General features: G+C 34.5%; 1 protein-coding gene across 1 annotated transcript; it reads right to left on the bottom strand.

Moving 5' to 3' along the window:
- Nucleotides 1-4840: 4840 nt before the first annotated feature.
- On the bottom strand, nt 4841-23718 carry LOC143235225 (uncharacterized). The gene is made up of 4 exons (XM_076473174.1): nt 23589-23718; nt 8650-8788; nt 5522-6502; nt 4841-5274 (listed from the first exon to the last, which is right to left on the bottom strand). The coding sequence occupies exons 2-3, from the start codon at nt 8785-8787 to the stop codon at nt 5522-5524; spliced, it is 1119 nt and encodes a 372-aa protein (XP_076329289.1). The 5' UTR covers nt 8788; nt 23589-23718; the 3' UTR covers nt 4841-5274.
- Between the last annotated feature and the right edge of the window lie 3422 nt (nt 23719-27140).

A 27140-nucleotide genomic window follows, 5' to 3' on the forward strand; every position in this document is an offset into this window, starting at 1 on the left:
ATGTATTATTAACCCAGCGTCACGACGCTGTGAAGAACGGTTTCTGGCGGTTAGAGAACCTGTCACTAGGAGTCGTTTTTTGAATTTTAGAAAATTGAAAAATTAATATTTCAATTGCATGTATTTTAGTTGATTCTTCTTTAAATAGCTTTACAAGCTTTGAATATTGTCTTCAAAATCATTTTAATGACTTTTGAAACGTGGTTATTGGTTTTATTTCTTTAGTATAATAGAAATAAAAACGAATGAAATTAGAGTTGTAAAACTTATGTTCAATTGTAATTTAATATATTCTTTATTCAAAGTCATAGTATAACATTCTGGATTTTATATCTTAATATTTTATACCAATGCAAGTTACGATTAAATCACTAAACATTATATATATATATATATATATATATATATATTAATATTTAAAACATTCAATTGATACCCAAGTCAAGAAAATAACATGATAACTCTGTGGAAAAATAAAAGACAAACAAACATCAAAGCGTTTATACACTGATTATTTTTTTATATTTCTTAATCGTGTGAAATCTAGTTTCTTAGGCGCGAGAACTGACGAAAACAGACGAACACGAGTCGAAGAAAAAATGGTCTTACAATCTCCAACGCCACGATCGACTGGGTATTAAACTTGTTAGATTAGATATAATTATTTAATAACACTATTAAGTAAATTAATTTCGGTAGATAGAGGCAGAAGGAGACAGACAGACTTTTGACGATATGTTAACAAGTAATTATTTATTTAGGTCAGTTTAACGGAAGGATTGGTACAGTTTTCGATTAGGCATACACTACATGACCAAAAGTATGTGTACATCCGATCACCACATCCATATGTGCTTGTTGAACATCTCGTTCCAAAACCATGGGCAGTAAAATGGGGTTGGTCTCCCCTTTGTTGCTATAACAGCCTCCACTCTAACGTTAACATTTGTTCATCAGTTTTAGTTCAAACTTTCAAATATGTAGAGTATATTTTACATTTCAAATAATATAGTGTAGTATTTTTCACTAACTGATAAGTTTTATTTTATTCAATAAAACTGAGCTCCTTTATATATATATGTACTTGAAAAGTAGGTTAAAAACATTCTGACGTTTCTTTATTAAGGAGTTTTAGAAATATTATATTGCTTCTTTATTAAGCAGGTTAACAAACCATATAGTGTTAGTTTGTTCAAGAAATTAACAAACATTCAACGTTTCTTTATTTATTTATCGATAGTAGAGTTTGGTACTTTCAGAATATTTCAATAAAACATTAAATTAAATTATAAACCACAAGAAACACGTAATCAGGTGATTTTCTTCAAAATATTTTATTTTTTCTTCACGTCTGTATGTTAGTCATGTTTGTTTGATTTTAATGTTTCGTTTTTTTTATTCTTCTGATAAAAACTGATCCTTAATAGAATTGAACATGGTTTCGGGTGTAATACCGAGCATCTCACAATTCAGTTATTTATGCCATTTTTGAATTAGTAATTTGAATAATACATTGTATAAGGCAAGTTTTAATTTTTAGTCCATTCAAATCACTAGTAAAAAAGTTATATTTTTGTTTCTCTGATTGCTTAAGAAAAAAATATTAATTATAAAGTCCGGACACATTGGTAAAATATTATTTTAAATCGTCTTTAATTTATGTGATATGAAAACAAGTACAAATATAAGTTGATGTTTATGACAGTAGCCGAGTTACAATATTTTGAGATAGTTCTGAAACAGCTTTGAAATAGCGCTTCACCATTCTTCTTTCTTTCTTTTTGAACCCAGCTGTTGGACCCGTTTCTGCCATGTCATAAGGTTTCTATGGCTCAAATTGTTTTCTTCTCGAGGTTTTCAATGTTATTATTGTCTTTTGCTGCAACAGTAACACTCCTTTTACAATACAACTTGAACTTTGTTTTTATCTACTATGGCCTAACTTACTTCATTTTAATAATAACAAATTTCGTGTCAATCGGCTTCACTTTAAATGTCAGTTCTGACAAATAGCTAGTTTTTCCTTCTGTTTTAGGACTTCAAATGATAAATAATAATAATGAAGGTCACTATACGGTGTAATCTTGACCTCAATGACGTCAGACTGACTGATAGTCAAAGAGTAACTTTATGAATTGTCGGAATGAGCCACTCATAAAATATGCATTGTTAAATTAAAGTGTGAACTGTTATTGTATATTTAAATGTACTAAGTAACTTCTTAATTTTTAAAGAGAAATATAAGTTCATTAAATGAATAATTATCTCAAATTCCAGGTGAATATGAAGGTATTTTTAACACATAATTATTACAAATAGTAGTGACAATAATTTATCGATTAAGATGAACCACACATAATTGTAAATGATAATACGTAGCACTAAGATTTATATAATTAAGGTTACGGGTGTATCACCCCTGATCTGGCGAAGTGTGATTCATTAGTTGATATTACATGTGATAATATCTAACGGTAAGACTGATACTATCAAATTTAATGGTATATCACACCTGATCTGGCGAAGTGTGATTCATTAGTTGATATTACATGTGATAATATCTAACAGTAAGACTGATACTATCAAATTTAATGGTATATCACACCTGATCTGGGGAAGTGCGATTCATTAGTAGATATTACATGTGATAATATCTAACAGTAAGAGTGATACTATCAAATTTAATGGTATATCACATCTGATCTGGTGAAGTGTGATTCATTAGTTGATATTACATGTGATAATATCTAACAGTAAGACTGATACTATCAAATTTAATGGTATATCACACCTGATCTGGCGAAGTGTGATCATTAGTTGATATTACATGTGATAATATCTAACAGTAAGACTGATACTATCAAATTTAATGGTATATTACACCTGATCTGGCGAAGTATGATTCATTAGTTGATATTACATGTGATAATATCTAACAGTAAGACTGATACTATCAAATTTAATGGTATATCACACCTTGTAGGTTTTTTCTAGGTGTGGTAATACCTCATATTAAGCCTAATAATATAATCACAATTCTTACCAGTAGAAAATGAACAGAAATTGCAAATTAACATTTCGATCACAATTTCTTTCTTTTTGTGTAAAACACTTTCTTTTTAGTAACACACAAGTTTATTGTTCCAAGACTAATATGGCGCAAATATTTATCTCAGCCGTCCCAAATTCTGAAGTAATGGGATAAAGGGAAGGCAGTTAGCACCACTCCCAGACAACCGGGATAAAGGGAAGGCAGTTAGCACCACTCCCAGACAACCAGGATAAAGGGAAAGCAGTTAGCACCACTCCCAGACAACCGGGATAAAGGGAAGGCAGTTAGCACCACTCTCAGACAACCAGGATAAAGGGAAGGCAGTTACCACCACTCCCAGACAACCAGGATAAAGGGAAAGCAGTTAGCACCACTCCCAGACAACCATTGGTCTAATATTTACAAATTAATAATGTGACTGACCGATACATTATAGTGTCTCTACGGTTGATAGGGAAAATATTTTCGGTGACGAAATTCTAATCCGCGACCTACAGATTGCAAATTGAGTGCCTTTACCACCAGCGTCGTTTTATAAAGGTTAATACCTCAAGGAAGGGATAACTTAGAGTGTGTTTAGATGAAAAATAATTTGTTTCTGGGCAACAATGTTCAACTGTGAATACTTTAGAAGTAGTGTCGACACAAATATGGGTATAAAATACGTTACATATTATTTTCAGTCTTAACAAATGTGAAACTCCCTTACTTCTATCTATACAAAGTTGGGTCCCTCCATACATAATAGTTAGATTCTAAGCCCATGTAAATACACCCTTTATTTGTAAATCCTATAAAGTTGGGTCCTTTTATAAAGGTTGGAATCAAGGCCACAACTAGCTGTTCCTTACTTCCGTGGCCAGGTGGATAAGGCGCTCGACTCATAATCCTAGGGTCACGGGTTTGAATCCCCGTCACACCACACATGCTCTCCCTTTCAGCTGTGGTGGCGTTATAATATGATGGTCAATCCCACTATTCGTTGGTGAAAGAGTAGCCCAAGGTTTGGAGATGATGACCAGCTGCCTTCCGTCTAGTCTTACACTGCTAAATTATGGACGACTAACACAGATAACCGTCGTGTATCTTTGCGCGAAATTCAAAAATAAGCCAAACAACCCCCTACTTCTGATTCTTCAAGCTGGGATTATTTAATACAAGCTTATGAAGGTTAACATTAGTCAAAATTTGTATAATTCCAATGTTATAAGTACGTGATGTTAGTGAAAAAATACATTTATAAACTGATTAACTTGAAATGTTTTGGCTATTGAGTGTTTCGTATCCTCTCAAACACATTAATGCGTTTTTAACAATTACAAATTAATTAATGATTTTGTAACAGTATTCGTAAGTCATCGGAAAACGGAAACTATTAAATTAGACCAAATTATTACGTCTGCAATGGTACAAATTAATGGTATTTTCAGTTTCTCTTTACCCATCACCAGCTGAGAAAATACGATTCAGCTTTTAATGACGTAAATTTCACAAGCATCTAGTTTGAATATAAATAACTCGAATCTTAAAAGAGATTAAACTATTAAAAAGATAAACAAATGGTTTTAACAAAATTGCTTTATCTTTTTTTTATCAAAAACTGACTTTCAATGTACCAGAAGAAATTCTAAAAAAACAAGCTCAGCTCATGAAATGTTTGTCGCCCTACTTATCATTTTTCGTTTCAGTCAGTAAAATAACTTTCTTTTTATAACGTATATCAAACAAATTTTAAGTAGAACATTAGCCTAATATCTTATTTTCAGAATGCTTTATTGACACGTATTTGTTTGTCTCCAATAATGACCCAGTTTTCAATGACAAAACCCGTAACCTATACAAACAGATACACCAAACAATATCTTCAGCTCAGTTATTTTATTCTTACTGTGTGACAAATGTCATCTGAACCAACAATTCGGGCTTATTTTTATGGAAAGTAATTTTCATCTCGATAATAATCGAGTTACAATGAGTTCTTAACTACCAAGTTGTAGAGACACAGTAACCCTAAAGTGCCAACCTAAATAAATGAGTAATGTAGATTCTGCAGGAGTTTTCAATCAATCTTATGCACTAAAAACAGATATATTTAAGTTTGATCTAAAAGAAGGTATAGGTGAAACAGTCTGTTTGGTATTCAGAGAAAACAGATATCGTGATATTTTCTGACTCAACAACATCAGTTATCCTATGGTAACAGAGCGCCTCCTGTGGTATTCCTAAAAAATAATAATTAAATTATTGATAAAATTTATTAGACCATTGTGCAAGATCGTTTATTTAAGTTTTCGCAAACACACAAAACAATAATAAAAATTAGCTAACGTTTGTACTAAAGATCCAAGCACTGATAATAAACTGTTGTCTACTTTACAACTTTGTTTAATGGTCCGAAAGTATGTCCAGTGTATCTGATGAAAACGTCTTTAAGATTATATTTTGTTGAGAATGTGTCGACAATCTCACCTAGATGAAAGCCAGAACACTAACACTGTTCCCCGAAACCCCACGTTTTCCTTCAAAGAAAGGCAACTCCATTTCAGAAGTCTGGTCTTCTAAAGTCTGTCCAGGATCGTCCTTTCTTTCACGAAGACCAAGGAAAGACTTTTTTCCTGTCGTATCTTCAGCACCAAACTTCTTACCTCTCAGGCCGAAAAAAGGACTTTCACGTTTTTCATCGAAGATTTCCTTTTTTCCTCGAAGGCCAAAGAAGTAACTTCCTCTTTTGTCGTTGTCTAAGTCTTCTTTCCTCCCTCTTAAGCCAAAAAATGGACTTTCCCTCTTTTCTTCAGAATCATATTTTTTCCCTCTTAGACCGAAAAAGGGACTAGCTCTTTTTTCATCAAGTTTATCTTTTTTACCTCTTAGACCAAAGAAAGCACTTGATCTTTTGTCTCCAAAATCATCCCTCTTCCCCCTTAGACCAAAGAATGGACTTGATCTTTTGTCTCCAAAATCCTCTTTTTTCCCTCTTAGACCAAAGAAAGCACTTGATCTTTTGTCTCCAAAATCATCCCTCTTCCCCCTTAGACCAAAGAAAGAACTTGATCTTTTGTCACCAAAATCCTCTTTTTTCCCTCTTAGACCAAAGAATGGACTTGATCTTTTAGTTTCGTAACCATACTTTTTTCCTCTTAGACCAAAGAAAGCACTTGATCTTTTATCTCCAAAATCATCCCTCTTCCCCCTCAGACCAAAGAAAGCACTTGATCTTTTATTTTCATAATCATCTTTCTTTCCTCTTAGACCAAAGAATGGACTTGATCTTTTTGTTTCGTAACCACCTTTTTTCCCTCTTAGACCAAAGAATGAACTTGATCTTTTATCTTCAAAATAATCCTCTTTGCCTTTGAGACCAATGAAAGGACCCACACGTTTATCATTTACTGTTACATTCTCCAGAGGAAACGACTCATTAGCAGTTTCATTTCTGTCTTCTGCTCCAGTCTGTGGAAAGAAGTTTATATTTGAATTCTTTATATATCCTTTATATATCCTTACAATAATTACATGATTAAAAAGAACCTACATGTCCATCTAATACATCACACGTTTTACAAACAGAACCATATCTAGCCTAATGTATACAAGTTGTATTGGATACTATTATCACCCTAATTGTTCCCAGGCTATGAACCAACTTTTCAGTTATTGTTCTTTATCAACTGTTGCTTTAATTTACCTGGTGTTATGGCTGTATTAGTTGTTTATTATGTATTGTAGTTATCTCACCTTTACGTCAGTTGTTATCCTATTTTGTTCCTGAAACAGTAAAGACACTTCATTCGTTCGTTAAATATTATAAATATTTTAAATGTTCACTACGTTATAGCTTCTCACATGGTTCACTAGGTATCTTAGTTATCTTTGTTGCTCACTAGGTGTTGTAGCTACCCCAGTGGTCGAATAGACATTATTATTATTCTAATTGTTGGTGGTTCATCAAGTACTTTAACAAGCCTAATTTTTAACTAGCTATTGTAAATATTGTTAACAAGCTATTGCAGATATTCCTATCACTTGCTCGACGTTTGTTAATCGTGCGCCCCCTATATTTTTACTTTATACTACTACACTTATTTTGCTGTTATCTGAGCGTAAAATTTACCCACAAAAAGTTATAATTGTATACCTTAAATTATAATTGTTATAACTGTGTATCTTAGCGTTATTTTCAGTAGTCATTAAAACTGCCTTTCATATTTGTTATTCAGCAAAAAAACTACAAAAATTATTAATTGTGTTCTGTCTACCACGGGTATCGAAACCAGGTTTCTGGCGTTATAAATTTGCAGACACATCGCTGTGCCACTGAGGGGTATCGCCTTTCATCCAATTATGGTAGCTTAGTGTCTCTCGCAAATATTTTTTATTTGTCTAATGTTTTTCATTTTTTATTTGTCTAATGTTTTTCATTTTATAATCACGTCAAAACCGAATTTCGTTCTTTAACACCTGTCACCTTTTTGTAAGGATGGTCACGATGTTGGTCATTCCGGATACTGATGAAAATATGACCCTGTGAAATCTATGTGGATTATACTATGGTGGTACCATTGTGGACATTGTACCATCCTTCTAATGTTTACCCTACATTGAAGAAATGGCATTTATAGTTTTAAAATTGTTAAAGAAACCATCTTGAATTATACCGTGCAGCTGGTTCAACTTCGACCTTGTATCTTTGGTTTTACTGTTACTTTTACACAATACTGAAACTAATGGTTTAATTGTTACTTTTACACAATACAGAAACTAATGGTTTAATTGTTACTTTTACACAATACTGAAACTAATGGTTTTATTGTTACTTTTACACAATACTGAAACTAATGGTTTTATTGTTACTTTTACACAATACTGACACTAATGGTTTTATTGTTACTTTTACACAATACTCAAACTAATGGTTTTATTGTTACTTTTACACAATGCTGAAACTAATGGTTTTATTGTTACTTTTACACAATACTTAAACTAATGGTTTTATTGTTACTTTTACACAATACTGAAACTAATGGTTTTATTGTTACTCTTACACAATACTGAAACTTATGGTTTTATTGTTACTTTTACACAATACTGAAACTAATCTTATACATCATGCCACTCTCACGTTTTCAAGTCAACTATACTATTGTGTTCGTTGTTTTATGTTTCACTGTAAATACAGTAATAAATAGACGATTGGGATATCTTCGAATAAGCTCTTCCCTCATCTAACCTGGACCCATAGTTTAACTCAATCGATACATTTAAACCATAACATTTACATCTACAACTAGAACATTTCAACCATGTTTCATTGCTATTTTCTTTTACTTTATATGTATAACTTAAGTTATCCATGTTGGCTCTCATGGTCTTGAGTCACTTCCAGTTACCCAGACCTCGAAAACAGCGCCAAACTTCTCTTTGTCCAATCAGAATAATCCAACCCGTTTCATTTTAACCCCATTAAGATGCCGAGCTAGCTTGTGTGGCAAACGTTAAAATATATTATCTATTAATACATAAAATTCGGTTTTCCTATGTATACATTCCACTATTATCTCAATTCTAGTTCGTAACTAATACGCCTTCACACAACACACCTGATATATTACATCTTCTGTTGGTTGCATGGCCTGTCCGCATTTGGTGACATCTGGTGTTAAAGTCAGGATAAAAAGCAGAAGAAAAATGGAGGTACGTGTCGACCACGAGGATTTCTGTATCACCACTTCAACCATGCTGTAAAGACGATTTGATTAATTAACATCTACAATTATTATCGCTTACGAAATGTAAATATTTTGTGGTGTCTGTCTCCACAGATTAAGAAAACTTAACGTTGGTGATACAATTAAGTTTTTAAAGTATGTCAACCATTAAACTAACTGTTCCAGTATGTTCACTTAGTTTCGAACTGAAAAACTACATAAAAGACAGATAGTCAATAATTTCTACACTACCATCTAGTGGACTATTCTTACAAGATCGAATAGTGAGATTCGGCCATTAGTGTTATAGAGCAATGGCTCCCAAATCAATTTAATCTTAGGGTCTCTTGATGTGGATAAAACGTCTGAGCCCCTCTAACCTGTGACTTTAATTTGATGATTAAAAAGCATCTAGTCTCGATGTACCACATTATTTACATAATTCAACATATTTTTATAATTCTGTTGTTTATTTAGAATTAAAGTTAACTCAACAAATTGTTTTAGGCAACTTTTTTGGTGCTACTTCCACCACCATCCCAGTAAAAGACTCATGGCCCTCAGGTGGGCTGCAATTCCAACTTTTAGAAGTACTGAATTATGGCGTATTGATGACCTCAACATGCAGAGAGCGTTTTTAACAAAAAGCGGAGTAAAAACATGGAACATAATACGGACACATTGCCACTAGACCACACTGGGTCAAAGTATTAGTTGTTTGTCCGATGGTTTGTCAGGCGGGAGAAACATTCTTACAGAAAGCGGTACTGGTTTTATGTACAAGTCAACGTTGGAAGTGTTATAGGCGTATTCGACACGAAACATATTGTGTTGGCTACGTATATTCAAGCTAAAATGAATAACTGTTTTTAAAAACGACTGTGGTCCGGCATGGCCAAGTGTGTTAAGGCGTTCGACTTGTAATCCGAGGGTCGCGGGTTCGAATCCCGATCGCACCAAACATGCTCGCCCTTTCAGCCGTGAGGGCGTTATAATATCAGACGTGTAACATCTGGGACTACAGTCTGTGTATACCAGACATGTAACATCAGGGACTACAGTCTACATATATCAGACGTGTAACATCAGGGACTACAGTCTACATATATCAGACGTGTAACATCTGGGACTACAGTCTGTGTACACCAGATATGTAACATCAGGGACTACAGTCTCTATATATCAGACGTGTAACATCAGGGACTACAGTCTATGGCCTGGCATGGCCTAGCGCGTAAGGCGTGCGACTCGTAGTCCGAGGGTCGCGGGTTCGCGCCCGCGTCGCGCCAAACATGCTCGCCCTCCCAGCCGTGGGGGCGTTATTTAGTGACGGTCAATCTCACTATTCGTTGGTAAAAGAGTAGCCCAAGAGTTGGCGGTGAGTGGTGATGACTAGCTGCCTTCCCTCTAGTCTTACCCTGCTAAATTAGGGACGGCTAGCACAGAGAGCTCTCGAGTAGCTTTGTGCGAAATTCAAAACAAACAAACAAACAAACAAAAACGACTGCAGACGACTACTCAGTGTTTTTAAAGATAGTAGTGTTACGTTACGGATGCTAAGTTGATGTGTGCCTTTAAACGAGAGAAACCTCATTAACGAATATAATGAATTTTTTTCTAAGACTGTCTTTGAAATTGAAGTTAAACTTAACGATAGTTTCCTTCTTGTGGTATTAGAGTTTCTTTTCCATCTTCTTACAATCGCCATTTTGAATGCTTTTAAGGCTCATAAGTTAAAGATAACGCACAGCATAAAATTTGGACGGAATCGAATCTTGTTTCATGTATTTAATTCACACTGACCGAAACAAAAACAACAAGAAATGTGATAATGTATATGGTTAGAGACCGAAGCAAAGCAACTATTGGTCAACCAAGCACGAAGACATTTCCAAGTTCTGAAGCTATTATTACTTCGGTTGCTCCTTAGACTATCTATAATTGACAGTGACAGAGGTCTACCATCTAATACAGACACACACACAAACCTTCAAAGATTTGGAGTGTTCTTTTGATTGTATCTCTGAGTATAAGAACTAAAAAGTGAATTAGTTCTTTCCATTAGCAACCGCTCGTTCACTGGCGCGTGCTCTGTGACTCCGTTTAACTTGCCCATCTCATCAAGAGGGTGAAAAAATTTCCCTCGTGTCTGATGTCAGTCCTAACGTATAATTTTTAAACAAGAGCAAAACTGTTCTTTCTTTAAGTTTTGGTTTCGTTGATACGTAATAACTTTTAATCTGAATAAGATACAAAATTGAAGGAACAGAAAAATGTTAATATTAATTAGAAGTTAAAGAAATATTCTCGATAGGGAATATTAATATTTCTATACCAAATCTAGTCTCATTCACCAGTGAGCAACTTTCGCTAACGTTTCATTATGTTGTGCGTGATTTTATACAGTTAGAATTGTATGGCAAACTGTGGTGTGTTACTCTATAGAGTTAGAAGTGTATGGCAAACTGTTGTGTGTTATTAGATGTAGTTAGAAGTGTATAGCAAACTGTTGTATGCCATTGTATAGAGTTAGAAGTGTATGGCAAACTGTTGTATGCCATTGTATAGAGTTAGAAGTGTATGGCAAACTGTGCTGTGTTATTAGATGTAGTTAGAAGTGTATAGCAAACTGTGCTGTGTTATTAGATGTAGTTAAAAGTGTATGGCAAACTGTGCTGTGTTATTAGATGTAGTTAGAAATGTAAGACAAACTGTAGTGTGTTATTAGATGTAGTTAGAAGTGTATGACAAACTGTGGTGTGTTATTAGATGTAGTTAGAAGTGTGAGACAAACTGTGGTGTGTTATTAGATGTAGTTAGAAGTGTATGACAAACTGTAGTGTGTCATTAGATGTAGTTAGAAGTGTAGGACAAACTGTGGTGTGTTATTAAATGTAGTTAGAAGTGTAAGACAAATTGTAGTGTGTTATTAGATGTAGTTAGAAGTGTAAGACAAACTGTGGTGTGTTATTAGATGTAGTTAGAAGTGTAAGACAAACTGTAGTGTGTTATTAGATGTAGTTAGAAGTGTAAGACAAACTGTGGTGTGTTATTAGATGTAGTTAGAAGTGTAAGACAAACTGTGGTGTGTTATTAGATGTAGTTAGAAGTGTATGACAAACTGTGGTGTGTTATTAGATGTAGTTAGAAGTGTGAGACAAACTGTGGTGTGTTATTAGATGTAGTTAGAAGTGTATGACAAACTGTAGTGTGTTATTAGATGTAGTTAGAAGTGTAGGACAAACTGTGGTGTGTTATTAAATGTAGTTAGAAGTGTAAGACAAATTGTAGTGTGTTATTAGATGTAGTTAGAAGTGTAAGACAAACTGTGGTGTGTTATTAGATGTAGTTAGAAGTGTAAGACAAACTGTAGTGTGTTATTAGATGTAGTTAGAAGTGTAAGACAAACTGTGGTGTGTTATTAGATGTAGTTAGAAGTGTAAGACAAACTGTGGTGTGTTATTAGATGTAGTTAGAAGTGTATGACAAACTGTGGTGTGTTATTAGATGTAGTTAGAAGTGTAGAGACAAACCGTGGTGTGTTATTAGATGTAGTTAGAAGTGTATGACAAACCGTAGTGTGTTATTAGATGTAGTTAGAAGTGCAGGACAAACTGTGGTGTGTTATTAAATGTAGTTAGAAGTGTAAGACAAATTGTAGTGTGTTATTAGATGTAGTTAGAAGTGTAAAGACAAACCGTGGTGTGTTATTAGACGTAGTTAGAAGTGTAAGACAAACCGTAGTGTGTTATTAGATGTAGTTAGAAGTGTAAGACAAACCGTGGTGTGTTATTAGACGTAGTTAGAAGTGTAAGACAAACCGTGGTGTGTTATTAGATGTAGTTAGAAGTGTAAGACAAACCGTGGTGTGTTATTAGATGTAGTTAGAAGTGTAAGACAAACCGTAGTGTGTTATTAGATGTAGTTAGAAGTGTAAGACAAACCGTGGTGTGTTATTAGATGTAGTTAGAAGTGTAAGACAAACCGTGGTGTGTTATTAGATGTAGTTAGAAGTGTAAGACAAACCGTAGTGTGTTATTAGATGTAGTTAGAAGTGTAAGACAAACCGTGGTGTGTTATTAGACGTAGCCAGAAGTGTATGACAAACCGTAGTGTGTTATTAGACGTAGTTAGAAGTGTAAGACAAACCGTAGTGTGTTATTAGACGTAGTTAGAAGTGTATGACAAACCGTGGTGTGTTATTAGACGTAGTTAGAAGTGTAAGACAAACCGTGGTGCGTTATTAGATGTAGTTAGAAGTGTAAGACAAACCGTGGTGTGTTATTAGATGTAGTTAGAAGTGTAAGACAAACCGTAGTGTGTTATTAGACGTAGTTAGAAGTGTATGACAAACCGTAGTGTGTTATTAGATGTAGTTAGAAGTGTAAGACAAACCGTGGTGTGTTATTAGACGTAGTTAGAAGTGTAAGACAAACCGTGGTGTGTTATTAGACGTAGTTAGAAGTGCATGACAAACCGTGGTGTGTTATTAGATGTAGTTAGAAGTGTGAGACAAACTGTGGTGTGTTATTAGATGTAGTTAGAAGTGTATGACAAACTGTGGTGTGTTATTAGATGTAGTTAGAAGTGTAAGACAAACTGTAGTGTGTTATTAGATGTAGTTAGAAGTGTATGACAAACTGTGGTGTGTTATTAGATGTAGTTAGAAGTGTGAGACAAACTGTGGTGTGTTATTAGATGTAGTTAGAAGTGTAAGACAAACTGTAGTGTGTTATTAGATGTAGTTAGAAGTGTAAGACAAACTGTAGTGTGTTATTAGATGTAGTTAGAAGTGTAAGACAAACTGTAGTGTGTTATTAGATGTAGTTAGAAGTGTATGACAAACTGTAGTGTGTTATTAGATGTAGTTAGAAGTGTAAGACAAACTGTGGTGTGTTATTAGATGTAGTTAGAAGTGTATGACAAACTGTGGTGTGTTATTAGATGTAGTTAGAAGTGTAGACAAACCGTGGTGTGTTATTAGACGTAGTTAGAAGTGTATGACAAACTGTAGTGTGTTATTAGATGTAGTTAGAAGTGTAGGACAAACTGTGGTGTGTTATTAAATGTAGTTAGAAGTGTAAGACAAATTGTAGTGTGTTATTAGATGTAGTTAGAAGTGTAAGACAAACTGTGGTGTGTTATTAGATGTAGTTAGAAGTGTAAGACAAACTGTGGTGTGTTATTAGATGTAGTTAGAAGTGTAAGACAAACTGTAGTGTGTTATTAGATGTAGTTAGAAGTGTAAGACAAACTGTGGTGTGTTATTAGATGTAGTTAGAAGTGTAAGACAAACTGTGGTGTGTTATTAGATGTAGTTAGAAGTGTGAGACAAACTGTGGTGTGTTATTAGATGTAGTTAGAAGTGTATGACAAACTGTAGTGTGTTATTAGATGTAGTTAGAAGTGTAGGACAAACTGTGGTGTGTTATTAAATGTAGTTAGAAGTGTAAGACAAACTGTAGTGTGTTATTAGATGTAGTTAGAAGTGTAAGACAAACTGTGGTGTGTTATTAGATGTAGTTAGAAGTGTAAGACAAACTGTAGTGTGTTATTAGATGTAGTTAGAAGTGTAAGACAAACTGTGGTGTGTTATTAGATGTAGTTAGAAGTGTAAGACAAACTGTGGTGTGTTATTAGATGTAGTTAGAAGTGTAAGACAAACTGTGGTGTGTTATTAGATGTAGTTAGAAGTGTAAGACAAACTGTAGTGTGTTATTAGATGTAGTTAGAAGTGTAAGACAAACTGTGGTGTGTTATTAGATGTAGTTAGAAGTGTAAGACAAACTGTGGTGTGTTATTAGATGTAGTTAGAAGTGTAAGACAAACTGTAGTGTGTTATTAGATGTAGTTAGAAGTGTAAGACAAACTGTGGTGTGTTATTAGATGTAGCTAGAAGTGTATGACAAACTGTAGTGTGTTATTAGATGTAGTTAGAAGTGTAAGACAAACTGTAGTGTGTTATTAGATGTAGTTAGAAGTGTATGACAAACTGTGGTGTGTTATTAGATGTAGTTAGAAGTGTAAGACAAACTGTGGTGTGTTATTAGATGTAGTTAGAAGTGTAAGACAAACTGTGGTGTGTTATTAGATGTAGTTAGAAGTGTAAGACAAACTGTAGTGTGTTATTAGATGTAGTTAGAAGTGTATGACAAACCGTAGTGTGTTATTAGACGTAGTTAGAAGTGTAAGACAAACCGTGGTGTGTTATTAGATGTAGTTAGAAGTGTAAAGACAAACTGTGGTGTGTTATTAGATGTAGTTAGAAGTGTATGACAAACCTGTGGTGTGTTATTAGATGTAGTTAGAAGTGCGAGAGAACAAACTGTGGTGTGTTATTAGATGTAGTTAGAAGTGTATGACAAACTGTGGTGTGTTATTAGATGTAGTTAGAAGTGTAAGACAAACTGTAGTGTGTTATTAGATGTAGTTAGAAGTGTATGACAAACTGTGGTGTGTTATTAGATGTAGTTAGAAGTGTGAGACAAACTGTGGTGTGTTATTAGATGTAGTTAGAAGTGTAAGACAAACTGTAGTGTGTTATTAGATGTAGTTAGAAGTGTAAGACAAACTGTAGTGTGTTATTAGATGTAGTTAGAAGTGTAAGACAAACTGTAGTGTGTTATTAGATGTAGTTAGAAGTGTATGACAAACTGTAGTGTGTTATTAGATGTAGTTAGAAGTGTAAGACAAACTGTGGTGTGTTATTAGATGTAGTTAGAAGTGTATGGCAAACTGTGGTGTGTTATTAGATGTAGTTAAAAGTGTATGACAAACTGTGGTGTGTTATTAGATGTTGTTAGAAGTGTATGACAAACTGTAGTGTGTTATTAGATGTAGCTAGAAGTGTAAGACAAACTGTGGTGTGTTATTAGATGTAGTTAGAAGTGTATGACAAATTATTTAATACAAGTACAAACTACAGTCACACAAACTTTAATATTAAATATAATAATATAGTTTGGATTATGTAACACTAACATTTTCTGACAGACACATGTTTTTGTTGCTATATACAAGTAGTTACAGACCAATTTTTATATAATCTTTACGTCCTTACTCGCATTCACTGTTGTTGCTACCACAACTGTTTCACTGTTACTTCACAAACAGTATTACCCGTATTTTAATATCTAAATACTGTTGCTACCACTACTGTTTCATTGTTACTTCACAAACAGTATTACCCGTATTATAATATCTACATACTGTTGCTACCACTACTGTTTCACTATTACTTCACAAACATTATTACACGTATTTTAATATCTAAATACTGTTGCTACCACTACTGTTTCACTGTTACTTCACAAACATTATTACCCGTATTTTAATATCTACATACTGTTGCTACCGCTACTGTTTCACTGTTACTTCACAAACATTATTACCCGTATTTTAATATCTACATACTGTTGCTGCCGCTGCTGTTTCACTGTTACTTCACAAACATTATTACCCGTATTTTAATATCTACATACTGTTGCTACCACTGCTGTTTCACTGTTGCTTCACAAACATTATTACCCGTATTTTAATATCTACATACTGTTGCTACCGCTACTGTTTCACTGTTACTTCACAATCATTATTACCCGTATTTTAATATCTACATACTCTTGCTACCACTACTGTTTCACTGTTACTTCACAATCATTATTACCGTATTTTAAAATCTACATACTGTTGCTACCACTACTGTTTCACTGTTACTTCACAATCATTATTACCCGTATTTTAATATCTACATACTGTTGCTACCACTACTGTTTCACTGTTACTTCACAAACATTATTACCCGTATTTTAATATCTACATACTGTTGCTACCGCTACTGTTTCACTGTTACTTCACAGACATTATTACCCGTATTTTAATATCTACATACTCTTGCTACCACTACTGTTTCACTGTTACTTCACAATCATTATTACCCGTATTTTAATATCTACATACTGTTGCTTTTGTTTGTTTGTTTGTTTGGAAATTTCGCCCAAAGCTACTCGAGGGCTATCTGTGCTAGCCGTCCCTAATTTAGCAGTGTAAGACTAGAGGGAAGGCAGCTAGTCATCACCACCCACCGCCAACTCTTGGGCTACTCTTTACCAACGAATAGTGGAATTGACCGTCACATTATACACCCCCACGGCTGGGAGGGCGAGCATGTTTAGCGCGACGCGGGCACGAACCCGCGACCCTCGGATTACGAGTCGCACACCTTACGCGCTAGGCCATGCCGGGCCCCATACTGTTGCTACCACTACTGTTTCATTGTTATTTCACAAACATTATTACCCGTATTTTAATATCTACATACTGTTGCTACCACTACTGTTTCACTGTTACTTCACAATCATTATTACCCGTATTTTAATATCTACATACTGTTGCTACCACTACTGTTTCACTGTTACTTCACAAACATTATTACCCGTATTTTAATATCTAAATACTGTTGCTACCACTACTGTTTCACTGTTACTTCACAAACATTATTACCCGTATTTTAATATCTACATACTGTTGCTACCGCTACTGTTTCACTGTTACTTCACAATCATTATTACCCGTATTTTAATATCTACTTACTGTTGCTACCACGACTGTTTCATTGTTACTTCACAAACACTATTACTCGTATTTTAATATCTACATACTGTTGCTACCACTACTGTTTCACTGTTACTTCACAAACATTATTACCCGTATTTTAATATCTAAAAACTGTTGCTACCACTACTGTTTCACTGTTACTTCACAAACATTATTACCCGTATTTTAATATCTACATACTGTTGCTTTTGTTTGTTTGTTTGTTTGGAAATTTCGCACAAAGCTACTCGAGGGCTATCTGTGCTAGCCGTCCCTAATTTAGCAGTGTAAAACTAGAGGAAAGGCAGCTAGTCATCACCACCCACCGCCAACTCTTGGGCTACTCTTTACCAACGAATAGTGGGATTGACCGTCACATTATACACCCCCACGGCTGGGAGGGCGAGCATGTTTAGCGCGACGCGGGCGCGAACCCGCGACCGTCGGATTACGAGTCGCACGCCTTACGCGCTAGGCCATGCCGGGCCCCATACTGTTGCTACCACTACTGTTTCATTGTCACTTCACAAACATTATTACCCGTATTTTAATATCTACATACTGTTGCTACCACTACTGTTTCACTGTTACTTCACAAACATTATTACCCGTATTTTAATATCTACATACTGTTGCTACCGCTACTGTTTCACTGTTACTTCACAAACATTATTACCCGTATTTTAATATCTACATACTGTTGCTACCACTACTGTTTCACTGTTACTTCACAATCATTATTACCCGTATTTTAATATCTACATACTGTTGCTACCACTACTGTTTCACTGTTACTTCACAAACATTATTACCCGTATTTTAATATCTACATACTGTTGCTACCGCTACTGTTTCACTGTTACTTCACAAACACTATTACCCGTATTTTAATATCTACATACTGTTGCTACCACTACTGTTTCACTGTTACTTCACAATCATTATTACCCGTATTTTAATATCTACATACTCTTGCTACCACTACTGTTTCACTGTTACTTCACAATCATTATTATCCGTATTTTAATATCTACATACTGTTGCTACCACTACTGTTTCACTGTTACTTCACAATCATTATTACCCGTATTTTAATATCTACATACTGTTGCTACCGCTACTGTTTCACTGTTACTTCACAATCATTATTACCCGTATTTTAATATCTACATACTGTTGCTACCGCTACTGTTTCACTGTTACTTCACAATCATTATTACCCGTATTTTAATATCTACATACTCTTGCTACCACAACTGTTTCACTGTTACTTCACAATCATTATTACCCGTATTTTAATATCTACATACTGTTGCTACCACTACTGTTTCATTGTTACTTCACAAACATTATTACCCGTATTTTAATATCTACATACTGTTGCTACCGCTACTGTTTCACTGTTACTTCACAAACATTATTACCCGTATTTTAATATCTACATACTCTTGCTACCACTACTGTTTCATTGTTACTTCACAAACATTATTACCCGTATTTTAATATCTACATACTGTTGCTACCGCTACTGTTTCACTGTTACTTCACAAACATTATTACCCGTATTTTAATATCTACATACTGTTGCTACCACTACTGTTTCACTGTTACTTCACAAACATTATTACCCGTATTTTAATATCTACATACTGTTGCTACCGCTACTGTTTCACTGTTACTTCACAATCATTATTACCCGTATTTTAATATCTTCATACTCTTGCTACCACTACTGTTTCACTGTTATATCGTAAACAAAATGTATGTCATACACTAATACTTTCTACTCGTAGGATTAAAAAGTTAGGAGAAACAAAGAGTATTCATTAGTTTTCATAACAGAAATCCAACTCTGTACAAGCTATACCAGATACTGAAGTACATAGAAAACATTCATATATTGTGGTAACATCTGATATACATATATCACATCTGAAACCGACGCTAAAACTACCTAATTGCTATGTTAATTGTAAGTACGTGTATTTTCGGAAATATTAACCTCACATTTGATAGATTTGTTGTTGTTTTTTTAATTTTGCGCAAAGCTAGCTATACGAGGACCATTTGCGTTAGCCGTCCCTAATTTAGCAGTGTAAGAATAGAGGGAAGACAGCTAGTCATCACCACTCACCGTCAACTTTTGGCCTATTATTTTACTAACATATAGTGGGATTGACCGTACGTTATAACGACCCCACGGCTGAAAGGGCGAGCATGTTTGTTGTGACGGGGATTCAAACACGCGACCCGCAGATTACGAATCCAGCGCCTTAACTACTTTGCCATGCCGGGTCCTCTTCGATAAGTATTCATAAGTTCCATGAACACATAACAGATGGCTCGGTCGGAATTGGATACTTTGTCTCCATATGAGACGTTTGTGTGGTCTTTATCAACTACGCATGCGCTGTATCCAAACTTAGACTATCACTGACACGCAAGTATATTTAATTGTGTAACTACACACTCGAACCCGAAGATGTCTTTTTGTTTGTGCCGTCATTGAAAGAAATAATGCATGTATTTTTTTTCTTGCCGGATGTGTAATCTGTTGCGAATGCTAACGAACTCTCCGCTCTATCAGATCGATTTAGTTCTATTTAGCTCCTCCATTTTTCTTCACTCAAGTTCATTCGTAAATGGAACAAAGGTCTTTCCTGAATGGTTTACCAAGTATGAAAACAAGACTATTAGAAAACAAACACCACAACCATAGCTAATTAAATAAAAGCGGCTTACAAGTTGCAAGAAGTGTTTGTTTGTTATCAAACACGAATCCAGGTAATTAACTATACTACTGCGAGTATCGAAACCAGATTGGCAATGTTACAAGCTCTCAAACTAACAGCCGGGCCAACCGGGGCGTTCCATTCGCTTGGTAAATTTAAAATTTATGTTTTTCTTAAATATTTCACAAGGTGGCGGAACGGCTAATATTTAAGACGATATTCATGATACCGAGAAAATACCTAGAATAATAAAATTAATAAACCTAATAATTAGTGTTAATAAACCTGATAATTAGTGTTAATAAACCTGATAATCACAGCGTTCTTTAAGATATAAAGCAATACACAATTAAAAAATATGATTTTCTAATGTGCCGAATAATCAAAACAACATAGACAAACCTTTACAATAACAACTTTTAGTTTATTACTGTCTGATATATGTAGACTGTAGTCCCTGATGTTACACGTCTGATATACATAGACTGTAGTTTCTGATGTTACACGTCTGATATTCAGAGGCTGTAGTCCCTGATGTTACACGTCTCATATATATAGACTGTAGTCCCTGATGTTACACGTCTGATATATATAGACTGTAGTCCCTGATGTTACACGTCTCATATATATAGACTGTAGTCCCTGATGTTACACGTCTCATATATATGTAAACTGTAGTCCCTGATGTTACACGTCTGATATGTGTAGACTGTAGTCCCTGATGTTACACGTCTGATATATATAGACTGTAGTCCCTGATGTTACACGTCTGATATACATAGGCTGTAGTCCCTGATGTTACACGTCTGATATATGTAGACTGTAGTCCCTGATGTTACACGTCTGATATATATATAGACTGTAGTCCCTGATGTTACACGTCTGATATATGTAGACTGTAGTCCCTGATGTTACACGTCTGATATATATAGACTGTAGTCCCTGATGTTACACGTCTGATATATATAGACTGTAGTTTGTTTGTTTTTTTGGAATTTCGCACAAAGCTACTCGAGGGTTATCTGTGAGAGCCGTCTCTAATTTTGCAGTGTAAGACTAGAGGGAAGGCAGCTAGTCATCACTACCCACCGCCAACTCTTGGGCTACTCTTTTACCAACGAATAGTGGGATTGACCCTCACATTATAACGCCCTCACGGCTGGGAGGGCGAGCACGTTTAGCGCGACGCGGGCACTAACCCGCGACCCTCGGATTACGAGTCGCACGCCTTACGCGCTAGGCCATCCAAGGCCATAGACTGCAGTCCCTGATGTTACACGTCTGATATATAGAGACTGTAGTCCCTGATGTTACACGTCTGGTATACACAGACTGTAGTCCCTGATGTTACACGTCTGGTATACACAGACTGTAGTCCCTGATGTTACACATCTGGTATACACAGACTGTAGTCCCTGATGTTACACGTCTGATATATATAGACTGTAGTCCCTGATGTTACACGTCTGATATATGTAGACTGTAGTCCCTGATGTTACACGTCTGATATATATAGACTGTAGTCCCTGATGTTACACGTCTGATATATGTAGACTGTAGTCTCTGATGTTACACGTCTGATATATGTAGACTGTAGTCCCTGATGTTACACGTCTGATATATATAGACTGTAGTCCCTGATGTTACACGTCTGATATATGTAGACTGTAGTCCCTGATGTTACACGTCTGATATACATAGGCTGTAGTCCCTGATGTTACACGTCTGATATATATAGACTGTAGTCCCTGATGTTACACGTCTGGTATACACAGACTGTAGTCCCTGATGTTACACGTCTGATATATATAGACTGTAGTCCCTGATGTTACACGTCTGATATATATAGACTGTAGTCCCTGATGTTACACGTCTGATATACATAGGCTGTAGTCCCTGATGTTACACGTCTGATATACATAGGCTGTAGTCCCTGATGTTACACGTCTGATATATGTAGACTCTAGTCCCTCGTATTGCATGTCATAGAGACATTATATGCAGTAAGAATGCAGATAAAACATATATTTTAATACAAAACCTCGTGATGAAGCAGTAAAGTGAACATAAGGTATACATTTCTAGAACTGATATTCAGACTTACATCATGTAAATTTAGTTGAGTTATCTTTACTTAATGGGGCCCGGCATGCCCAAGCGTGTAAAGGCGTGCGACTCGTAATCCGAGGGTCGCGAGTTCGCATCCCCATAGCGTCAAACATGCTCGCCCTTTCAGCCGTGGGGACGTTATAATGTGACGGTCAATCCCACTATTCGTTGGTAAAAGAGTAGCCCAAGAGTTGGCGGTGGGTGGTGATGACTAGCTGCCTTCCTTCTAGTCTAAATGGGGACGGCTAACGCAGATAGCTCTCGAGTAGCTTTGTGCGATATTCAACAACAAACAAACAAACAAACAAACAAACCTTACTTAATAGTGTTTAATTAATCATAACACACACACCGACTTCTTATAGAATCTTATTAACTGAGACAGACGGCATGTGTTTGAAATAAATATGGTTGTCACTTCAGGCTTTATATTAGATTTATTTTCGATATTTTTGGTTATTTTGCTAGTTCGTGAAAAGTCACCAACTGAAAGGTAACATTACATGCTACAGAAAGAGATACATCTTACATTGCATGCTACACAAAGGGATACATCTTGAAAAAAATATTTCATGGAATTTTCTCGAAATTAAATAATGTAACGTTGTCGCAGCGATTGGAAGAGAATGTTTATTGAGAGAAATATCTATTAATTAATTATTAAGTATACAGTAAAGTGTACAACTTTTATGTTACGTAATGAGATTTGAAATACACACAAACAGAATAATTACACAGCGAAACACAAAAACAAAAGTTTATTATCTTTACCGGCTAAATAAATTTAAAAGGATGTAAATTCGGTTCATTAACTAGCAAAGAAGTAAAATAATTTATCAGTGTAGGAATGTTCACTATTGTCTGAGAAACAATGAATAGTGGTATTCAAACAAGTCGATATTTTGTACTGGTTCTGCAGGCCATGTTTTCTGATACTGTATACACCAAGAATGACATCTGTTCCATCAGTTCTGTCCATATGATGTGTCCAAAATAATTGGTTTTAAGGCTTGTCAACTGTACAATAGTTTATCTGATGTTAAACGTTTATAAAGTTGTTTCTGAGATCTGTTTTATTATATGCGACAAATCTCAATTTTAAGAAAGTTTTCTCGTTAGGTTCTGCCATTGTTCCTATCAATAAGAACACACCACAAACCACTGTATCATTAAGTATTTAGATAATACATTATCGTTATCCTGGAGTTCTCAAACTCCTCTGTTTGTTAAGATAAAACATCTAAACACATTTTCCTTCAGTAAATATTTACTATTTATTTAAGCATGTATTCAATAGTATAGTCCCCTAATGGTACTGTCTTCCAACAGTATTAGAATTATTTATACCATCAGGAAGCGACCAAAAACTAGCTTCTATTAAAGGAAATGAAGGCTTACCTTATCCCAGGTTAGATACTAGAATCTCGAGTCGAATTTTTGTGAATTAATATCAGAGTTCCGGTCTTTTATCTCACTCTTCTGGTAAATTATCATAATTCATTTCTGACGTCAGTAGATACAAGTCAGAACGCACGTGATTATTAAACGTTTCTCTTCGCCAATAGCAAAGCCAGAATGTCTCTACTGATGTTTCTTTTCAGACCACAGACACTAGTGATAAAGTTTACTCAGCCAACAGGAGGGCTCAGTTAAACTAGACATGCGCAAGGTAACGAAACTGGAATACTAAAGGTACTTTTTTGTTGTTTAACGTATAGATGTGTGACAAATCAGTTCACCAAAATAATCTCTATATGAACAAATGACATTTACAGAAATGTCCCTGATACTGTCACCGGACAAGAGCCGGAATTATTTAGCTGACTCGATAAGAGACGAGTATTGATTCCTGATTGATACAATAATACGACGTCTTATAAAAAATGTCGTCATTTTTTGTGAAACCCATTTCTTCTCTAGCTTGTAATACAAAAAACAAACAAACTAATTTATCAGAAATTTACAGAAAACCACAACAAGATGGAAGAAGATGAAGAAAACAAAACAAGATGGAAGAAGACAAAGAAAACCGAACAAGATGGAAGAAGATGAAGAAAACAAAACAAGATGGAAGAAGACAAAGAAAACCGAACAAGATGGAAGAAAACAAAGAAAACAAAGAAAACCAAACAAGATGGAAGAAAACAAAGAAAACAAAGAAAACCAAACAAGATGGAAGAAAACAAAGAAAACGAAACAAGATGGAAGAAGACCATATTTGGATATTCTAGAAGAAAGATGAGTATCCTAAGGATTGTAACAAATCGAAGTGTGCATTCTGGTTTCTTTCATCAATAAAGATATTTATTGTAATGTCATAAATCCGGTTGAAGGTTTATGTTGTCATTCATAATTTTGTTAGTTGTAATTTAATTATTGTTTATGAAACTACACGTAATTAACTTTCTATTAACAAATTTTAAAAGTAATTACATCTTTTAATGTTCTATAAAAACCCTATATAGTAGGGTTACCTACTAACCCTACAATACTAATTAGTTAGTTTTACCTACTAAACTACTGAACTAATCAGTTAGTTTTACCAACTAAACTACCAAAATAATCAGTTAGTTTTAGTATACTAACCTACCAAACCGAACAATTAGCTATTACATACTAAGCCTACAAGACTGAAGTAAAGCTATCAAACTAGACGGTTGATATTCACTTACCTAGAAAACAAGACAGTTAGGTTTTTGCCTATAACACTATACGTTACACCAAGAGACTGGTATATGGTAAAAGTGAAAAATGGGAACCGGTTGTTTTGTACATAAATTGATCAGCCTGTAATGAGAGAAGCTAGTATCATTCATCATCTGAACACATAAATATTAATACGAAACTAATTATCAAATAAACTAAAGAAAAAATGTACAACAAAATAATATTTCACCACGCTATATCTGACATATTCTATGTAAACAAAACTTTTCGTTATATACCACTGTCGCTGGGATATCACAGTGGACTAAACGTAGTTACTTAATGTAACGTTTTGAAACAACATGAGAATTACTGGTCCATCTCAACTGTTACATCCTATAAACTTTTAATACACTTTTCGAAACGTTTCCTATAATTAATGTAAAACTAATAGGTTTATAATTACTGTACAATTCCTATTACATCCCTTGAAAAGAGAGAGTTACATTAGATCACTCCAATCTTCTGGAGTCAAAGACTAAAAAAATATAATAGCAAGTGACTCACACATCTAATATTTAATCTGTTTCAAAAAGTAATATTTAATAATGCAGGTTTCTCATATTCAGTAGATACAAGTCTTTCTTTATCATCTCTAATGTCATGCCACCATTTTAACAATAACATTCTACCCTTACGTATTTAAATAAATCCTTATTGTTAAGTTTTACACTTTAACCAACCTATTCTCCTTTTTGATGTCCTAATTTCCTGTTCCATCAACTTTATTGATTGTATATAATATTTTAAGCCTCCTGTCATATTTAAATTTATTAAACTTTTATTTCTTAAACTACTTGTGAACCAACGTTGTTTTTACTTGTTGTTAACCTCATCTTTCTGTAATGAATATATTTATCTTGAATATTTAAACATCCACATCTGATTAATGTTTCAAAATAATTCAGCTGTCCAGTTCACAACAGATAATTCTTATAACATTCCTTCACAATATGTCACCAAAATACCATTATTCCTTATCTCCATATGTAGTAAAACATGAAACCTAATTCAACAATAATTACTGACACCCATATGTTAGCCAGTTTCCATTCTCTCAATTATTTCTATAGTTGAAGTTAACAACAAATCTACAATATCAATGTTTCCAGTAGTTTCCTTGACTAATAGATGAAGAAAACCATCTTGAACAGTTTTGTCTTAGATAAAACAAGAAAACGATTAATTGAAAAAAACAACACAAAACTTATATCAGTACATAACAACCAGATCTGTAAGTATGATGAAGGATTTGTGGACATTATATTAAATATAGTTCCAGCACATTTTATACTGTAAAAAAACGTAGTACTTATAGATAAGTCAGTAAATGTTTCAACACTTTCTATTAACCATGACTGGGTTGCTAAACATAAGTTGTTATTTTTACATATCACGTATTAATTACACTCACCTGTCTGACATAAATGATGTGCCATCTTCAACTTCAAGGCCAAGCATACAGTATATTCGTGTCAAACGCTAATCTCAAGTTAATGATAAACCTATGTTTCACTTCACGTTAGCTCAAAATTAAATACGTTTTGATTTTGACAAAGTTTACGTTGAATATTTAAAAATGTATTAAACTTTCTTAACTATGAACTATTTGTTTTTGACGTTATTTCATATTACCAATCTTAAAGATAAACAAAAATTATATATATATATTAAAAATTATTCTATTTTTGTTTCAGCGCACTTTAAAATTTGTCTCTTTCTGTGCAGTGTGTCTGCTGTTGGGATTGAACCATAAAACATTTAGATAAATAGCAGATGGTTTAACACGGTTATACAACTTATTTAGCTTGAAGGTTGCCATTCATCGAAACAACTCTGCTCTAGAATTAAAGGATTGGTTTGAGATTAGAAAGTTAGAAAGACTTGATAGCATCGTGTGACGTAGTTTAGCACTAATTGAATTTCTAGTATTCAATATTCTGTCAGCTGCAACTGATCCTAAGCCTGTCGACGGTTTAAAACCGATCCCACCGTGGACCCAGACACAGACGAGGAAGATCAGATTGGAATAATCCCTTCTCTCGTGGCTTTCAACCCAAATTTATGTGTGGGCTGAGAGGTGATTACAACACAGCTCTGCAGTTTGCCCTTTTAATGTACATTTGTATAAAAATAACTTGACCGAAAAAATGATTTAATGTTCGCCATTTTTGCGTGACGCGTAGAATCGGGAGAGACGACTTCCTTCGTTTGAATCCGATTAATCTTTTAGTATTTTATATG

The sequence above is a fragment of the Tachypleus tridentatus genome, chromosome 2, assembly GCF_004210375.1.
Source record: "Tachypleus tridentatus isolate NWPU-2018 chromosome 2, ASM421037v1, whole genome shotgun sequence".
Taxonomy (NCBI): domain Eukaryota; kingdom Metazoa; phylum Arthropoda; class Merostomata; order Xiphosura; family Limulidae; genus Tachypleus; species Tachypleus tridentatus.